General features: G+C 35.7%; 1 protein-coding gene across 2 annotated transcripts in view; it reads left to right on the top strand.

The window, feature by feature from the left end:
• The window catches only part of ATAD5 (ATPase family AAA domain containing 5), a 35641-nt gene that overhangs the window by 2667 nt on the left and 13414 nt on the right, over positions 1-19560 (top strand). For both annotated transcript variants that reach the window (XM_031685292.2, XM_072938952.1), the window contains exons 2-16: positions 561-2482; positions 3105-3213; positions 5788-5943; positions 7575-7698; positions 8219-8300; positions 11250-11434; positions 13078-13235; positions 13724-13883; positions 14331-14660; positions 15586-15682; positions 16873-16952; positions 17174-17316; positions 17422-17572; positions 19014-19190; positions 19420-19553. In XM_031685292.2, coding sequence (XP_031541152.2) covers positions 561-2482; positions 3105-3213; positions 5788-5943; positions 7575-7698; positions 8219-8300; positions 11250-11434; positions 13078-13235; positions 13724-13883; positions 14331-14660; positions 15586-15682; positions 16873-16952; positions 17174-17316; positions 17422-17572; positions 19014-19190; positions 19420-19553 — 4008 coding nt within the window. The remainder of the gene's footprint in view (positions 1-560; positions 2483-3104; positions 3214-5787; positions 5944-7574; positions 7699-8218; positions 8301-11249; positions 11435-13077; positions 13236-13723; positions 13884-14330; positions 14661-15585; positions 15683-16872; positions 16953-17173; positions 17317-17421; positions 17573-19013; positions 19191-19419; positions 19554-19560) is intronic.

Raw genomic sequence — 19560 nt, 5'->3', positions numbered from 1 at the left:
ACTGGAAAGTCTTATTAGTTTTATTTGTAGTAAGTGTCCATCATAATTTTTACTTATTAGTAAATTTTGGGATCCTAGACTTGTTCACTATGTACCTGTTTCTTGGAAATAGAGTAATTTGTTTATTTTTAACTCAAAAAGTATAAAGGAAATGGAAATAACATTTACAGAGTTCCTACCATGCATCAGACTTTACATGTTTGTATGTAACGTGTTCATTATAAATTCTGTGCGGTGATGGTGCTAATCAAAGATCACAGAGTAAACAGAAGCCAGCAGTAATTACCACATTTGTACACAAGTGTAGTGGTCTTGAAACTTTTCATTGAAGTATAATATATATATGGTAAAGTGCACAAATTATAATTGTATAGCTTGATATGACATTGAGATTTGGATGTAGGTTTAACTTAAAAGCATTTTTTTCTTCATAATATGTTTATCAACTAAGGGAGTCTTTTCTCATTCTATTACATAAAATAATAGGTCCATGTTTAAAATGTATGTTTTGTAGTATTTTGCTTGAAATAAGTGCTTTTTTTTTTCTTTTAAACTGATAGGCATGCAAGAAGCGAAGGAAAGATGATGACAGAAATTCTTGCAAAACAATTAAAAAATATTTATCACCAGTGGGGAAGACTGGAGACAGGGTTTTCTCTCCACCAAAATCCAGTAATATTCTGGATTATTTTAAAAAGACTTCATCCACAAATGAGAAGACTCAGACAGCAAAAAAGAGCAAGATAAGGTCATCCACACCATTGCCTGCTGACAGTGGCAAAGACTGTAAAACACCTTTGGAAATGTTCTCAAAGACAGAGTGTAAGAAGAGAGGGAAGAGAGTTAATTTATTTCATCAACTAAGTACCATTAAAACTGAAAATGAATCTCCAATTGAAATTAATAGTGATGATAGCAAAGAAGACTTTAGTTTAAATGACAATTTTGTGGAAAGTAGTTCTGCTTTACTCTACAAGAAACATGTAGAGATGCTTGCAGAAAGTATTCAAGGTATCAAAAAACAATCAAGCACTATGACCTCCAAAAAAAGTTCTAAGAAAGTAAATCCTAAACGGGAGCCCACAAAAAATGATTGCAGAAAATTGAGGAAAAGGAAGTACAGAGATATAATAGATCTATCTGAAAGTTTACCCTTGGCAGAGGAACTAAATCTCCTTAAAAGAGATGGTCAAGGTAGTGAACAGGTAATACCTGGCGTAACTAATGAAGTCGGAAGTCCTGCGAATGATGCAGAATCAAGGGATAATATAACTGAAACAGCCCAGTTAAACGATAGTACAGTAACTGTCTCGTATGAGGAATTTTTAAAAAGTCACAAGGAAAATAAAGTGGAACAGATACCAGACTCTACAATGTCAATTTGTATTTCTTCTGAAACTGCTGAAGATACAGGCAAAAGTGGTTGTATGAGTGACCCAGAAACCTATGAAATTTCCCAGCAGGCTCGCTTTAAGACAGTCACCGTTCTTGCACAAGTTCACCCTGTTCCTCCCAAAAAGACAGGGAAAATACCCTCAATTTTCCTGAAACAAAAGCAGGTGGAAATGGAAAGTAGTCTGTCTGATCCTGAGAATGAACAGACGATTCAGAAAAGAAAATCTAACGTTGTTATACATGAGGCAGAACTTGAATTGGCAGTGTTGGAGGCTGGAAGTTCTGAAGCTGTGAAACCAAAATGCACTCCAGAAGAAAGACAACAGTTTATGAAAGCATTTAGGCAGCCAGTATCAGATGCACTTAAAAATGGAGTCAAAAAGTCTTCTGATAAGCAGAAAGAGCTCAATGAAAAACCTTCAAGTGAGGAAGGAAGAGACAATAATTCTAAAAAAGTCATGCAAAGTCCTAATATTCATATGGTTTCAAATAATGACAATCTACAGTCACACACTGATAAAGGAAGTTTTCCTAAGGAGAAAAGTAAAAAGCTGAAGAAAAAGAATAAAAAAAGTTTAGAATCTGGTGCTACTCCAGGTGAAAATAAAAAGGGAAATAATCGAAAGAAAGAAACAATTTTTTCCTTTAAAGAGAAACAAAATCAAAACAGGCTTAGAATGAGTTTAAGACAAAAGAAAACAGCAGTTTTCAAAAATAGCACATTACGTACCCATAAAAGCCTCATTTGTGAAGATGCAGCAAATGATGGCCCTATAAAGATTTCCTCTCTGTATAACACTAAGGCTCCAAGGAAAACCAGCATACCAGTCAAGGATAAAGTTTTACACTCTAAAGGTGGAACTGAAGACAGCTTGGTAAATGTTTCCACACCCAGATCAACCAGAAGATCTGTAAGAAGTAGCAGCACACCGACTACAATAATCATTAGAGGTACTGATTATGAAGATGCACAAGACGATAGTCCAGTAAAAGCTTCCACTCCAAAAGCAGCCAACTTATCTGAAAAGCGTAGCTTATATACAGCAGAACTGATAACAGTATCCTCTGATTCAGAGAGCCCTATTAGGTAAACTTCTGTTTTGTTCTGAAATTCTGAGTATTCTGTGTATATTACTAGACGGGAAGGAAAATACTTCAAGCGTTGGAGAGTATTATTTTTCCCTAGAACACAACTGATTTATAAGAAAAAGAAAACAGAGTTTCAAACATGCTGCTTAATTTCCATATTTGATTTAAAGTCAGGCATGGTTTCAGAAGTACTCTATATGTATTTTAGATGAGTTTTAAACTCTTTATCGCAGTTGCTAATTCCTGGAGAAACATTCTCCAAATATGATTTCTGTGCATTTAACAAAGAGAAAAAATAAATTGTAGAACTTCATTTCTGAGCCATCTACTATGAGGTATATACTTGCAGGGTGGTTCTTGCTAATGTAAGAGTGATCCTACGGGCTAATTTTCTGTAAAGCTTATGATTTATAAAAGGAAACTATATTTTCTAAGAGTTTAACATTTGGCTTACTTTTGAATTAGTGGCTTGAAACTAATGGGGGTGTGTTTTAGTTTTTGTTTACTGTTTCAGAACTGTCCAGAAACTGGAGCCCTACTTGGTTCTTTTCTATATTTAATTGAAATTCTTACACATTATAATCGTGAAAATGTGTCTGAATATCTTTTTTTTTTTTCAGAATGAAATTCACCAGAATTAGTACTCCCAAGAAATCTAAGAAAAAATCTAAGAAAAGATCTAAGAAATCTGAAGCAGCTGAAGAGGATTTTATGTCTCAAACTAGAAAGGTAATTGAAATATTACAGAGTCCTATAAGTGATAATGTATTTCCAGGAACAACAGCTTCTACTATTGGAAGTCATACACCAAAACAAGATACACGTATTTCATAGACTGGTTATGTTAACTACAACCCTGTATTATTTTTCATATTATTAAGAAATCAACATATCTTATTGTGAGATGAAAAATTAATAAAGATAGTATAGTTTACTTAGAAGAAATTTTCTTAGCGAGAGTTACATTCCAATCATTTTTCTTAAGACTGCTTATGGAAATAAGCATGATTGACTTTTTGGTTTATTTCTATAGATTAGAGGCTAAAAAGCGGGGTCTCTGTCCTGGTACTGTTGACATTGTGGGCTGGATAATTCTTTGATGTGGGACTGTCTTGTGAATTATAGGATGTTTGGCAGTAACCCTGCCCTCATGAGATGCCAGTAGCACTCCAACTCCCCTTGTTATGACAACCAAAAACATCTCCAGATGTTGCCAAATATCCTCTAGAGGAAAAAAATCACCCCCAGTTGAAAACCACTATCCTAAAGGGAGAGGTAAGGTATTTAAGAATACGTTAGCTGCTTTTGCAAAATAAGCTTCTTATCCCCTCCATGAGAGAACTGGACTCTCTCCAGGGTGAGTAGGTACAAGTATGTATGTTTTGCAGAAGTCACCAAGGTGATTCTGGTGTAACCCTTGGGTGAAAGCCACTGCCACAGAAAGTTGGTTTCTCTTTTGTTTTTATTGAACAGCTGTTTGTTTTTTGTTTTTTGTTTTTATTGCTTGTTACATTGCAGGTACTATGAGTAGTACTCATAGCATTAATCTCATAAAGTAAATATTTAACCCTGTTTTGAAGGACAGTGGTGTCACAGGAGGTCAAAACATTTTGAAGAGTGATATACAGTGGAATTTCAGCTGGGTGGCAAAGGGGAGCAGGGCAGGGCTGATAAACAGGAATAAAGTAGAGCTGTTGGGACCAAAGTGCCTGATGCAGTCAGGAGAAACCACATAAGAGCTGGGAGGACAGACAGCCAGGTCAGAAAGGAGGCTGCTGGGAATGACTGTTTTTTGAGGTGTTAGGATTATGGTTGATCTTCATTCTCTTCATTTTTCTGTTTTCTGTTTTTTTGTAAATATGAACTTTTAAAAACTTTATTGGAAAAATAACTATTATAAAAAAAACAGATTTCTACTTACCAAAATGTGTATTCTTTTTACACATTCACTAAAACGTATTTCTGTGTATAACTGTTTCAGTGATTCTATTGTTCATTTAAATGTAGGTGGCTTATTTTGAATACTAACTTATCATAAGGCCCATCAGCCTGTCAAAAATTTTGCTAGCAGAGCAACAACAAATCTATCACTCCACTACTATAGAAGCAAATCTTAACATTCCTAACCTTACATGCCTCTTCTTTTTAATGCTTTTTTTTTTTTAAAAGTTAAAGTTAAAAAAAAAAAAACCAGCAAACATTTGTTTAAAAAACAGTAGTGTATAAAATTAAAAGAGAAAACTTTTTTCCCTCTTCTCTCTCCTACCCTCTAGGGGCAGCCCACTTTTAATAGTTACATGTTCATCTGTCCAGAATTTTTCCTATGCTTAAATAGATAAATGTTATTTTTAAAATATAAACTGTTTTACAGCTTGCTTGCTGTACGTTTCAAATCCAAAAGTAAAAACTGGTAGAACTCAGAATGTGGAAAACACATTATCTAGAAGATAATATTTAAATGCACAAGATCACTTAGTACATCAATGGCAGAGCCAGATCTGAAGGCTGGACCTTACTCTTTTCTAGTGCTGTTCTCCATACCTAATGCCTTTTCAACCTCTCTCCAAAGGATTCAGCCTGAAAGTGACTAAAATCAAAGAAGAAATACCATGAAGATGGTGGGGAAATAACCAACAATTTTAATCTATATAGACATCTAATACACATATCTTTCTGGGTGTTTTTCAGATAAATTATATTTATCTGGATAGATTTCAAGTAAGAAATAAAGGCAAATCAAGTATAACTAGACACATTTTAATTTAATTTCCTTGGTAAGATTTGAATGACCTTTTTTTTTGTCTTTCACTTAATGTGATTTGTGATTATGTATTTCTATTTGTGTATTTAATGGGCTTCATTTTTTAGGGCAGTTTTAGGTTCATAGCAAAACTTGAGCAGAAGATACAGATTTCCCATATACCCTCTGCCCACACACATGCATAGCCTCCCCTGTTATCAATACCAGAATGCTACCCTTGTTACAGTTGATGAACTTGACATTGACTTCATTATCATCCCGAGTCCATAGTTTAAATTAAGGTTCACTCTTGGTGTTGTACAGTCTATGGGTTTAGACACGTGTATAATGACATGCATCCCCATTATAGTACCAGACAGAGTAGTTTCACTGCCCTAAAAATTCTCTGTGCTCCGCCTATTCGTCCCTTCCTTTCTTCTTAACTTCTGTCAACCACTGATTTTTTTTTTACTTTTCTCCAAAGTTTTGCCTTTTCTGTTTTTTTCTATTAAATATAAAATGTTTGCCAGTGACCTCAATTATTATTTCACATTTGTGTTTAGGTAAGCAGTGCTTCCAAAAATGTATCAAAAGCAAAACAACTCATTGAAAAAGCAAAAGCATTACACATTAGTAGGTCAAAAGCTGCTGAGGAGACAGTGACACCTTTGAGGCGTTCGTCCAGACATCAGACACTTCCTGAAAGGTCAGCAACACAAGTAAGTATTCCAAATATTTATTGGTTTAAAATCTGTCCTGTTCCGCTGTTTGCAACAGAAGAAGGAAACCACTGTTAAGTTATAAGGTAGAATTGTGCGATGGCCTTGATGTGGTGGAATACCATTTTCCGTTCTCTTATAAAAGTGTTTCGCTCTCTTCTGCGTACAGAATACAGTCTGAATCCTTATCTAGTCCTTCAAGATTCTTCATAGGCTGAACTAGCTTTTCCCTTTCCTCAGTCCCCTTCCTCAGATATACACTTTTTGCTCTTTCATACTAAATTATTCATCTCTCCCTAACGGGTGCAGTTTTTCCTTTTTTCAGTTTGTAGTCTCAGCTTGAAATGTATCTTAGGTACTCTCTTCTACCTGAGGAATTCCTACTCAGATTTTTAAGATCCTGCTAAATGCCTCCATCTCCTCTTCTGTTTTATTTTACTTTATTTTTGGGGGGAGTGGTAATTAGGTTTACTTATTTTTAATGGAGGTACTGGGGATTAAACCAAGGACCTCGTGCATGGCAAGCACACATTGTACAACTGAGCTATACCCTCCCTCTTTTTTTAAAACAGCTTTATTATAGAAATATAATTTGCCATTTGAAGTGTGCAGATCAGTCACTTTTAGTATATTCACAGAGTAGTGCATTCATCACTACAATTAACTTTAGAATATTTTATTAACCCCAAAAAAACCCTCCTCCCCTTAGCTGTCAGTTCCCAATCTCCCCACCCCCAACCCTAGCCAACCACTAATCTATTTTCTGTCTCTATAGAGTTGCCTATTCTGGACATTTAATATAAATGGTATCATACAATATGTGGTCCTTTGTGTCTGGCTTCTCTCACTTAGCATAATGTTTTAAAGATTCATCCATATTGTAGCATAAGTATTTCATTTCTTCTTATTGCCAAATAGTATCCTATTATGTGGAAATCCCACTTTTCATTTAGCTGTTCATCAGTTGATGGATATTTGGGTTGTTGCCACTTTTTGGCTATGAATAATGCTGTGAACAATTCACTATCTCCTGTTGAAAGCCTTCAAGACAGATAGTTTCCTTCCCTATGGGTGCTTTAATTTACTTCCTTTTTTTTTTGTCAATATTACTCTTACCATACTGTATTATACCTAGTTAAACTAACTACCATGGACTAGCCCCTTCTCTGTCCCCAAACCCTGGTGTAACCTTGACACCAACTCTTGAGTTTCATTTGGCTGTGTGTTCTCAGTAGCTGCTGTATTGCCTAACACATAGTAGGTGCTCCATAGAGGTATGCTGGCCACAGGAAAACTTGTCAGACTTTATCTAACATTTCCAGGATGTATAGAATTTTTATAACTTGTATTGATTCTTTTATCTGGAGTGTCGTCTATTAGTTGCTTATTTGAAAAAAAGAAAATCTGTGATCATAATGAGTCTACTCTTTGATCAGGTGACCTTGTATGATACACAAGACTACTGCCATTCATATCATGGTTTTTTTGGTATCAGTTAGTTTCTGACAGGGAGTTATATGGCGTTGCTAATGTAATTACCTTGTCTATGGCTTCTAGCACTGTAATCCTTTTGAAATTTTAATGGTATTAATTGTATATCACTAAGAATTTTTTTTCTTATTCTGTCTTAGGACTCCGTAATGATAATAGATTCAGGTTCTACCTCTTTAAAGCATCCTGAGAAAAATCAGAAGAAACTTCAGTGTCTGAATGATGTGCTAGGAAAAAAACTTAAGACTCCTAAAAACGTCCCTGGTAATCAGATTTGGTAACATTGATGATGAACATTAGAACGTTTTGGTGGGGGTTACATTGTTCTGAAAGGTCTCATTTTAATTTAATCTCTTATCTTATAAAATATAACCTTTTAATTAAAAATTTCTATTTTAATGAGTAAAGTTATAATGTAGTGAAGGGTTTTACAGAGGGTAGCACTCAGCTACCCTTTGTAGTTATTGCATTTCTTTCTGTTTAGCCTGTTCGCTTCGTAGTTCCCAAACTGACTGAAGATCAAAATCATCTGGATAAATCTTTAAATCTTTAGGTCCTTTCCTAGACTTACTAAGAATCTCCAGAGGTGGGTTGTGGGAATCTGTAGTTTAAAAAAAAAAAAAGCTTCCTGGGAGATTCTGATACTGATACTGCCAGGTGGAGAGATGAGCTTATTGTATAGAAAATTTTTTGGTGGAAAAAAATTTTTAAGAGTTTTGAAAGTAGCTGGAGGTAAGTGGAGATGATAAACCTTGATGCTAACCTAAGTTTTTATTTTTTTAAGGACAAATGAAAGTTGCTCCTTTATTTCTTACTAGAAGGGCTCCAAAAACAGCTGATCCAGGCCTTGGTTTTGATGAAAGCAGGTCGGTCTGATACAAATTTTTAAGTTGCCAAAATATTTTATGGAATGTATGTTGTTTTTATTCATTTACTTTGATGAAAAGGCATGTAAATTATCATTTGAAGCTTTAATAAGTCCCATTTTAAAAGATGACAATATTGACAATGCTACAACTGCAATTTGAAGATCTTGGTCTTCTGTAGACATTTTGTGGCCATCTCTAGACAAAATAGTGAAAAAATAAACAGGCAAACAAGAAATACCAGGAAGCTGACTTACGAACTTACTCAGTAAATATTTAAATACCTGCTACGTGCCAGGCACGGTTTTTGGTACTAGTAATATTATGGGAAATAAGACATATTCCCTGTCTTCATGAGGCTTACACTCTAGAGGAAGATAATTTATGATTAAACATTAACTGGGCTAACCAATGAAAAATTGCAGTTGTGCTAAAAAGGAGAGGTACAAAGGTCTATTAGATTAGGTAGATTTGGTCTGGTCAAGAAAGATTTGCTGAGGAAATGACACCTGAATTGAAGGGTGAGCAGGAGTTCATTAGTTGGCTAGTGGTGTTCCAGCAGAGGGGACAGTCTGCAGAGTCCCTGTGGCTGGAAGGAGCATGGTGAATACAGAAGGTTGGGAGAATTCCGGTGTGGCCTGAGCACGGAGAGCAGGAGTGAGAAGAATGTGAGATTAAGCTGGAGAGGTGGCTGCCTGCCCATGTAGGTAGGACTTTAGGCCATATGGAAGAATCTTGTCATTATGCTAAGAGCCATAAGAAGCAATCAGAGAGTTTTAAACATGAGTATGGACATAAAATTTGGATTTTGAAAGTTTAATCTTACTGCTGGATTAACTTGGCTCTTGTGTAAAGAATGCAATGTAGGAGGAATTAGAGTGGATACAAGAGTCTTGGTGTGAGATGATGGAGGTGTAGACTCGGGTGTTGGAGATGATGCATGAAAAGATTTTAGGAGATAAGTTTAAGAACCCTTGATGATTAATTAATTAGACATGGGGGATGGGGATGGGAGAGAGGAAGGTAAAAGGATGACATTTAAGTTCTGGTCTGTGCAAGTGGATGGCACATGGGAGAAGACCAGGTTTAGGGACATGAGTTCAGGTTTTTATTTTTATTTTATTTTTTTCCTGTTTCAGTTTTATTGAGGAATAATTACTTAGTGTTAAATACACAAATCTTAAGCATACAGTTTTGATCAGTACACTGTATCAAGATATAACATCTTTCTTTTACTCCTGAACAGTTAAGTACTTTTTTTCTGTTACCCCACCACCACCACCACCACAATAAAAGATTACCACTATTCTGTTACCATCAAATAGTCTCATTTCTGTTGCCGTGGGTTAGTCTTGTCTGTTTCAGAAATTCACATAAACTTTATATATTCTTTTGTGTCTAACTGCTTTTGCTCAGTACACAAAACACAATTTTTAAAAAATCAGCTTTATTCAGATAATATACACACAATCATTTGCATCCATATTAAGTAAACACTTTGAGGTTTAACAAATACACCTGTGTGATCACCGCCACAATAAAGATAGAGAACATTTCATCACTCAGAAATTCCCTAGTGCCTCTTCACAGTTAACCTCTGCCTTCCACTCCCAGTGCCATGCAACCTCTGATCTGCTGTTGACCTGGATTAATTTGCCTTTTCTAGAGTTTCATAGAACTGAAATCATACAGGAGGTCACTTTTTTCTTTTTGATTTTTCAGTTTTGGGATTATTTACTGACTTTACACTGTGCAAAATAAGGATTGAATCTTCTCTCCTTCTCTTGGCCCTACCCCCTCCAACCACACAGGACCCTCTGCCCATCCTCTGAGGACGATTATATTCTGATTTTGCCTGGATCAGCATTCAGTGTTTACATCTTATGACTGTGGACATGGCTAATCACAGCTGAACTGAACAGTGGAAAACTGTGATTACGTTTCCTTCCCTGTACCAGTTTGTTTTCTCTGGAGTGCATTATTGCCTCATTTTTTGTTTGGTTGCTAGCATCTCAGCTTCCCAGAATCCTTCACCACTGGTCCAGGAGGTACACTTTGCCTCTGGCTTGTTTCTGTCAAATGCTACAGTATCCATAGGCTCTTCTTTTCATTGCTGAGTGCTATTCCTTATATGAATACATCACAAGCTGTTTGTGTGTTCTTTCACTGATGGCCATGTGGGTTGTTTCCAGTATTTGGCTGTTATTCATAAGGCTGCTGTGAACATTCTTATACACACGTATGGACAAGTGTTCTCATTTCTCTCACGTAAATTCTTAGGAGTGGAATTGCTCTGTCGTTAGGTGGGTGCATATTTAGCATAAGGATCTGTCAAACTGTTACTACAGTTCTCACTCCATGTATGGCAGGCTAGGAAGCGGGTATACACCAGCACCACACCCTCTGTCCCCTCCACCACGCCATACTCCCACCCTCCTCTGCCCTTGCACCACCCTCCCACTGAAGTTAACCTTCTTATAGTTAGCAAGGTAGGCCAGGTAAAACCGAGACACAGCACTAAGGGCCCTAATGTTCCTGCTATTATATTGGAAACAATATTACCTTAGAAGTTCTTGTATTAACTTTGAGAAATATGGCACCAATTTTGTTTTCTGCTTATAATATAAACGTATGTTTTTTTCTTGAAAAAAAAAAAAAAAGAAAAAAGACAGGAAAAAACTCACCTACCAATCAAACATAGCCTCTTAACATTTTGGTAGATGTCCTTCAAGTCATTTTTCTCTTCGTATACTTATTTTTTATTTAATTTTTTAACATTGATAGATTTTCATTTTTATGATAAGCAGGAAAAGAATTTGACCAGCTAACATATCAGGTAGCTGATTAAATTTTTTCAAGTAAAATTAAGAAGTATTTATTTTATAGATAATTTATTTTCTTAATGTTTATAACCTTAGCTCTTGTATATTCATGTCATTTTCTTAAAAGTCAAGATGCATCTGAGAAGTCTCAGGATTGTGATGTGCAGTTTAAAGCAAAGCGTGACTTTCTCATGAGTGGCTTGCCAGATTTGTTGAAACGACAGATCGCCAAGAAAGCTGCTGCATTAGACGTGTATAATGCGGTGAGTGCCGGTTTCCAGAGAGTCGTTCATGTGCAGCAAAGAGATGATGGTGAGTTTTCTACTATTAAATATTTTAAAATGTTAGTAGTAATATGAAGCTGTGTAAGTTGGCTTAAGGTGAGACACAGGTTTAAATATAATTCTTATGGTGATTTTAGTGAGAATTTAAAGTTGTGTTTCATCCTCTCTTCTTCAGCCTTGGACTGAGGAAAGGGGTCGGGCAAGAAAGCCAAGGCATCTTACCCCTGATACCAGGGAGGGCCCTTGCCTGATACGAGGGGAGGGCAGGCACGTGTGCGAATGTGAGCGCTGACCTTCGGGGAATGTTGTGTCCAGAGAGGCAGTGTGTTCTAAAGGAAGGGAATTCCCTTCTGAAGTCATAGCGGTGTATAAGCAGACCATCTGTAAGAATCTCTCGGAGGAGCACCAGCCCGGACTTTGTCCAGCCTACTGCTGAATGTTCAAGGGAAATCTGTGTGCCTCCTTTCCAGCGCAGCTTTTGCTGTTTAGTACCGTAGAAGTGTCTTCTGGAATAGGTAACAAAGAGCAGGGCTTCATTGCTCTGGTCTGCTCTCTTCCCACATGGCCGTGCACAGACCTCTTGTAGGGTGGTGTTAGCTTGATCGTAATCTAATTCTCTTTGGATTCAATGCCATGGCAGCCGCAGTCTTACTTCACTTAAATAGTTTTTTATTAGTAATGTACAAAGCCTTACATCTTTGCTTTGTTGTTGTTCCTAGGTAGAATTATTCTTTTGCCAGCATATAAACATATTCTTCTCAACGGCCTTTGTGGTTTGGTTTAGGGCCCTCCCTCTACTCCTGAAATGTTCACTGTGTTCTGTTCTTCTTTTTTCCCTTTTATGTTTCTGACCTTGATACTTTTGGAGTTTTGTTTAGCCTCTGTTTTGTGTGGGGAACTTCCCAGTCAGTCTTTCTCATAATATTCTACTTTTCCTTTTTTCCCAGTTCTCCTACTGGCCATTCCATTGATGAAGCCTTTCTTGTTACTTTTACTAGTGCATTTTTAATAGCAGTTTCTAGTAGTGTGTTCAACTATAGAAATTAGTTATAATTTTGATAAACACATTTTCACAGGACTGCTACTGTAGAACTTAGCATATTGATTTGTAGATGAGCAGATGAGGCAAGCACAGAGAACTTCTTTTTAGAGCCTTAAGAATTATTGAACATCCACTATAGTCTGGCATTCTTCTGAGCACTTCACATGCATTTTTAGTTTAATCCCCATAACAGCGCTAGAAGGTTGAGTGTTATAATTGTCACCCCACATTACAGATGACGAAACTGAGGTTTAGGATCATGCCCACTTACCTAGCTAGTGAGTGGCAGTCTGGATTTGAATCCATGTCTGACATCAGAGTTTCAACTTTAAACCAGGTTAACTGGCCCTGAAATTTTTACCCTGAGTAGTAAGGTTGATTTAAAAGAAAAGAAAATTTGTTAATATTTACTTATTTTTAACAATTGGGAGGCAGGACCACGTAGTTTTTTATTAGTTGCATTTGTTGGAGGCGAGGATTTGTTCCCTGTGTACTCATTTGAATTTTGGTACTTTTGTGTTAACTATGTAATTGTTGTCAAGTCTGTTTACATTTATATACTTGGCGTTTGAGAAATAGATAAGTATGAGAATGAAGGTGATTAACATAATTTTTCTCTTTTTCTTTAGGGTGCCACCTGTGGCATTTGAAACCACCCACTTGTCCTCTCTTAACTAAACTTAAAGAACTTAATACTAAAGTGGTAGATCTCTCAAAATGTGTTATGGCGCTTGGTGAATTTTCTACATTAGACTCAAATCTGAAAAATAATAATTCTGCTGTTGTGGTAAGTATTAGAGAGGTCATCCATTGTAGGATGTTTCCTTCACATCTTTCAGAGGAAAAAAAAGTTGGATATCTGTTGTAGCCTAAACTTCATTTTTTCCTTGAATAATACAATTTCAAAAAGTAAATCCTAATTGAAGTACATACCTCTTTAAATACTCCTAGTGCTTTAAAAACATTTCAAGAATTAACGATAGCCAGTTTCAAAAGAATGTTAGTTTATATAGTACATTTAGATACTTTGTAAGTCAGCATTATAGCCAAATAAATGTGTAGAATACAAGTATTTGAAAAGAAAGAACAATAAAAATATGAACTAAGTCTTTCTAAAGCTATGCAAATGCAGCTTTGCCATCAAAGTGGTGTTTAGTGACTGAAGCTAATCCTGCATTGGCATAGACTTACTATAGATAAAAAGTAGTTGGCAGTATTGTGATTATTATTAATACACAATATGTGTCTAATTGAGCATTTTATTCTTTATTGCAGTTTATGGGGAGAAGGAAAGATTTGACTGAAGAAGTAAGGAATCTTTTGCTGGAGGAAATTGTGTGGTCAAATCCTGAATGTTCTTTGAGGAAATACTTCCCTTTGCTTCTAAAAAAACGAACTGAGCACCACGGACTTTCTGAGTGTCATCATAAACAAGGTTAGTGATCATTATTATCATTTCCATTAACATTTCAATTTTGAAACCACTAAGCTTAGTCATTGATTCTTGGAAGTGGTCACCATGGAGAGAATTTCTTGTGGTTGACAGAATTGTTCAACTGAAGAAAAGCATCTAGTGCCATGCAGTGTTAGCACCTGCCAGCTACCAGAGTTGCCAACCCAAAGGCAGCTTTAATTATGTTCAAATATTAATAATTTACTAAGGAAAGCCTTAGATGAAGAAGTTTACATAGCCTGTACAAAAAGGAAGTCCAAATAACAAGATATCCAGCTTGCTTTCAGTATGCCATATTTGATCCTTGCCTTTTCATTTACAATAATAAAACTATTAGATATTTTGAAGAGATATTAAGATTATTGGGCATTAAAGTTTGTTTTTTTTGTTCATTAGTAAGCACATGCATTTCTATAATTTTCCAAATAGAATGTCCACAACTAGAGCCCAGTGTCAGTCAAAAAGAAACTAAAAGGAAACGAGTGGGAACGGAAAATCATAAATCCAAAAGAAAGAAGCCAAATGAGCATTCCGAAAGTCCAACAAAGATGAGTGGGAAACCAGAAGACCTTGACAAAAGAAACAACTCCAATGGGTTAAAGCTAGATTCTTCCAAAGGTTTATTTTCTAAAACATCCAGAAAGAAACAGACTGCTTTGAGTACAAGGTGTAAAGTGGAAGCAGAAGCAGTAGAAGATTCTGATATTCTGATAATAAATGATGACAGAGAGTCTGCGTCGGAAGGATCTTCTGTTCTGGGTAAATTGGCTTTTCTCCTTCTGGTCTTAGAGCCTTTTCTGTCTTTTTTTTTTTTCTGTTTTTTTTCCCTCTCGTTTTCCCCCTCTCTCTTTCGAGGTTTGCTCATTGCAACATTCAAGCAATGTAAAATAAAAAGTGATAGCCTCGCTGATGAGAGTCTTCTGTGACCACATGGAACAGAGTGGTGTTTGGTCTTTGGCTTTTCTGTGCTGCCCTAAATACATGTGTTTTTTAAAACCCTAGAATCACACCATACCTATTATTTTATACCTGTTTCACATATTTCTGACATATTCCCATTTGGTTATCTATCTTTTCCAAAGTATTCTATTGAGTTGACTGTTTCACCCATTTATATACCTTTAGAATATGTTTTGGTATTTGTACAGCAAATCTCCTATCATTTTTTAAACTATTTTCCTGCATTGACCACACTAAATGAACTATAGATTCCCTTACCCTACAAATTCCATTGGGGTTTTGATTTTGCATTAGTAGATAGATTGATCTGGCATCTTCCCAACATTCAGTCTTCTCCATTGGGAGTGTGTCATATCTCTTCATTCACTCAGGCTGACTTAGTAGGATGTTTTAATGTATCCTTTTAGGGGTTAAAAGAGGCTCCACAAAAATTATGCTGCATTTGTTCTTTAAATTTTTTTTTATGGTGGAACTTATTTTTCATATTTTGTATTTCTTGAGTGGCTACTAAAATTTTTAATGTGTACTTTGAAATCTTATTGTCATGAGACCTTAATGGTGGTTAGCTTTTAAGGGGGAAGGGTTTTGAAATGCCTTTCTAGCAATTTGTAAATATAAATATTTGTACAAATAATCATTTTTATGTGAAATAATAATGTGAATGTCTAAGAATATACGTTTATGTCTAGGGACAAAATACTTTAATACGTGTTTTTTGCTTTAGATTCTGGAACTGAAGACATGCTTTGGACAGAAAAGTATCAACCTCAGAACTCCAGTGAACTCATAGGCAATGAGCTAGCTATAAAAAAGTTACATAGGTTGGTAAAATTTATAAAGTAGCTTATAAATCTAGTTTTACTATTTCATTTATTTTATTTGTACTAAAATCTAGAAATTATAATTATAAAGTAATACATCACATGGTAAAATCTTAAGGGAAAAAAATAAGAATTTAAAGTGAAAGTAAATGTGCCTCTCTTCTCCTGTTTCTACTCCCTAGAGGTAAATGACTATTAAAGGTTTCTTGTAAAACCTTCCAGAAAAATTTTTATGCCTAAATTAGTTCCTTTCTTCCTAACAAATAGGGTCATATTACTACTAATTCAGGTCATAATCCTTTGTCTACAAGTCCCACCTCTAAAAAGTTCTGGAAAGCGTAAGTTTATTATTATATACGTAAAGTTTATTATAGTCTTTATCAATCCCACTTAGTAAGAGTTCATATTTTTTTAACGAGAATTAAGTCATTATGGACGTACTGCCACAGACCCACTAGGGGTATTATGTTACACGTGGTATGTGTACCAAATTGCCTTTCTAATGTCTGAAAAATACTGAATTCTAATACTCACTTGGCCCAAAGGATTTCATATAAGGAGTTGGGACCCATAGTAATAAACACTCTGAGATTGGCACTCTTCTAAGTACTTGATCATTCTTAGCTCATTTAATCCTTATCCTATGAGGGTAAATATTGTTGTCTTCATCTCATAGATGAGGAATGAGGTCAAGAAAGGATGAGTTATTTGTCCAAGGTCACACAGGTGGAAAGTGGTGGAGCTTAAACTCAGGCAGTCTAGCTCCAGCCTAGAACTTCATCTTTCTACTCACACTTAGCATTGTGTATTAGACATCTTTCATGTCATCATACAGACTACCTCAGTTCTTCATAGTTTCTCTGTACTGGCTTCTTATGTAAGCATGCCATAAGGTATCTTTCCCTCTACTGATGTACTTCTAGGTTTTTCCTTCTGGGGGCTATTATAAATAATGTTGCAGTGAATATCCTTGCACATAGACTCTTGTGTATTTAGACAAAGGTACTTCATTTTAAAATATTCATGCCTATGTAAAATTATTTAACTCTGTAGTTGATTCGGAAGCACTATGGAGTTCTTACAAACTGACTATATACCATCACTTTCCCCAACAATCATTTCAACATACAATCTAAGAGATACTTATATTCTGTGAATTATTTTTATTAACATACATTTTCTTATGGTAGTTGGTTGAAAGACTGGAAAAGAAGAGCTGAGTTGGAAGAAAGACAAAATTTGAAAGGAAAAAGAGATGAGAAACAGGAAGGTATTTTGAGTCATTTTTTTTCCATTTCACTGAACATTTTTAGAGTTAGATCAGCTAAAAATTTTTATAAAGCTGCTTATTTGGCATTTTACATTTGGTCTTCTAGTTTTTGTTTCCAGCATTTATTGGCAAGAAGTTTGTGGGATTTGGTCATTGAGTTTGGTGAGATAGGATTGCTACCTAAGCAATTACTTTATGTGTGTTTTTGAATAATTTTTCAGATGCCTTGGATAGCACAGATTTTAAGGGCAGTTCAGATGATGAAGAAGAGAATTGCCTTTGCAATACTGTTCTTATAACAGGTCCAACAGGAGTGGGGAAAACTGCTGCAGTATATGCCTGTGCTCAGGAGCTTGGGTTCAAGGTCAGTGACGACTACGGTGGACAAATGTTAATATGATAATTATCCTTGGGGGAAAAAATGAAACATAAAGCATTCTGCCTTTTTTTTCATACATTCTTCTGTTAGATATTTGAAGTGAATGCCTCTTCTCAACGCAGTGGCAGACAAATTCTGTCTCAGCTGAAGGAAGCTACTCAGTCCCATCAAGTAGACAAGCAAGGTGTAAACTCACAAAAACCTTGTATTTTTAATAACTACAACATAGGCAAGTCACCAAGTAAGTAATTTTTTTCCTTAAGTCATAACCTTTTAAAAAATTAAAATTAAGAAATTTAATTATTAGCATTTTGCCATTCATTTTTTACCTTTTCCTACACATACGCATGCCTTTTTTATTTTTCGTAGACTTTACGTTTTAAAACAAATCTCAAGATCATCATATAATTTTACCCATATATGTACAATATGTATCTCTAATGGATAAAAGCTTTTTAAAAAGCATTATCAAACCTAGCAAAATTAACTATATACCTTAATTTGACCTAATACATAGTCTAATTTCAGTTTTCTGTTGTTTCAAATGGTTTGTTCAAATCAGGATGCAAACAAGGTCCACATCTTATATTTAATTCATATTTCTGAAGTTTCTTTTGATCTCTTTAATAGTTCCCTCAGCCTCTGTTTTCGTGTCATTTATTTGTTCAGGAACATTAGTCATGTGTCATAAAATTTCCCACATTCTGGATTTGACTGATTATGTCTTCATGGTATTAGTTAACACATTCCTCTTCCCTGTATTTCTTGTAAATTGGCAGTTAGATCTGTGGACTTGATTAGATTTCTCTCCATTTCGGTGCTAGCATACGCGCATTGACGGGGTGTGTACTTCCTGTGGTATCATAGCAAGAGATACATAACGACTGGTTATCCCACTCTTAGTGATGTTTTAAAATATTTTTTTGAGATTACGCCTCTTTCCTTGTGTTAGAATGCCCTGTTTTTATGCTAGTGATGTCTAAGATAGTTTTTTCAAGCTCAAAATTTTCACTGGGTTTTTCCAACACCTATGATGCATATGCAAGGATATGATAAGACACATGGAGATGAGGGTACAAAAAAAAGAGGATACAGTCATTGAATTGTGCATGTATGCTGGTATGTCAGGAAGATCCTGCTCTGCTCTGTGGCCATATGATGGTAATTAGGACCTGTAAAGACTAAATCAGGTATTTAGGAGAAAAGGACATACCTTGGAATAAATGCCAGGCTGTGGTTGGGCTTCTGAAGCATAGACACCAGCCATTTGTTTTTTAAGTTTGTATCCCTCTTTCATAGCATATCTAGAAAAACATTTCGTTTGCTTGCAGTATCAGTTACTGTGGGCTAAAGTTGAAGTTGGACAAGAAGGTCTGTAATGTGCTCAGTTTGTACCATTATCACTTCACCTCCAGACTCTTCTGACCTCAAGCAGACGTAGACAAAGTGAGCAGAGGGATTATGAATGTTATTTGCTTCAAGAATGTATGTTTCTCTGGAAAAGAGTATCTTTTCCAAATGACTGGTTTTACCTTCTCTGCTGGTAGTTTAACTAATAATATGGTAATATTTGAGTGTACAGACTGTAAGAATGGAAAAGAATTTTTATATCTTTGATTTTTAACTGGTAAGAGTAGAAATTTTTAGAATACTTGTCTTTAAGTGCAATTTATTTTTGGCAGAAAAATTAAGTTCCCCCAGAAAAGTTGTTACATCGCCAAGAAAACTTCCTCCATCATCACCACAAAGCAGTGGACCAAAGCGGGCACCTCCACCTAAGACTTTGGCAAATTATTTTAAAGTGTCTTCCAAGCCAAAAAATAATGAAGAAATAGGAGCACTTCTGGAAAATAATAAAGGTAAGACATTACATTGACAAAGACCCTGATAACATAAAAATATGATCATACTTCATGAGTTCCTATTGCTGTTTAACAGACTTCAGCTGCGCTGAAAGTCCTACATATGAGTCTTGATACTGTGTTTCAGTTTTGATGGCAGATTTCAGTTTGAGCTTATTCTGTGGAAATATCCAGTGTTCTATTAAAATTTGATTTGATGTAGAATGTTAATGTTTTATTCACGCAGGAATCAAAAGTTCCTTCGAACAGAAACAAACCGTTCCGACTAAGTCAACAAACACCGCTAACTCAAATGTCAAAGAGTCTGGGGCTGAGGAGCCCAGCAGGAAGAATGCAACGTCTCTTATTCTTTTTGAGGAGGTAGGCT

The sequence above is a fragment of the Vicugna pacos genome, chromosome 16, assembly GCF_048564905.1.
Source record: "Vicugna pacos chromosome 16, VicPac4, whole genome shotgun sequence".
Classification (NCBI taxonomy): domain Eukaryota; kingdom Metazoa; phylum Chordata; class Mammalia; order Artiodactyla; family Camelidae; genus Vicugna; species Vicugna pacos.
Note: the sequence above shows the minus strand (reverse complement) of the source record. Positions and strands in the feature narration are given on the sequence as shown.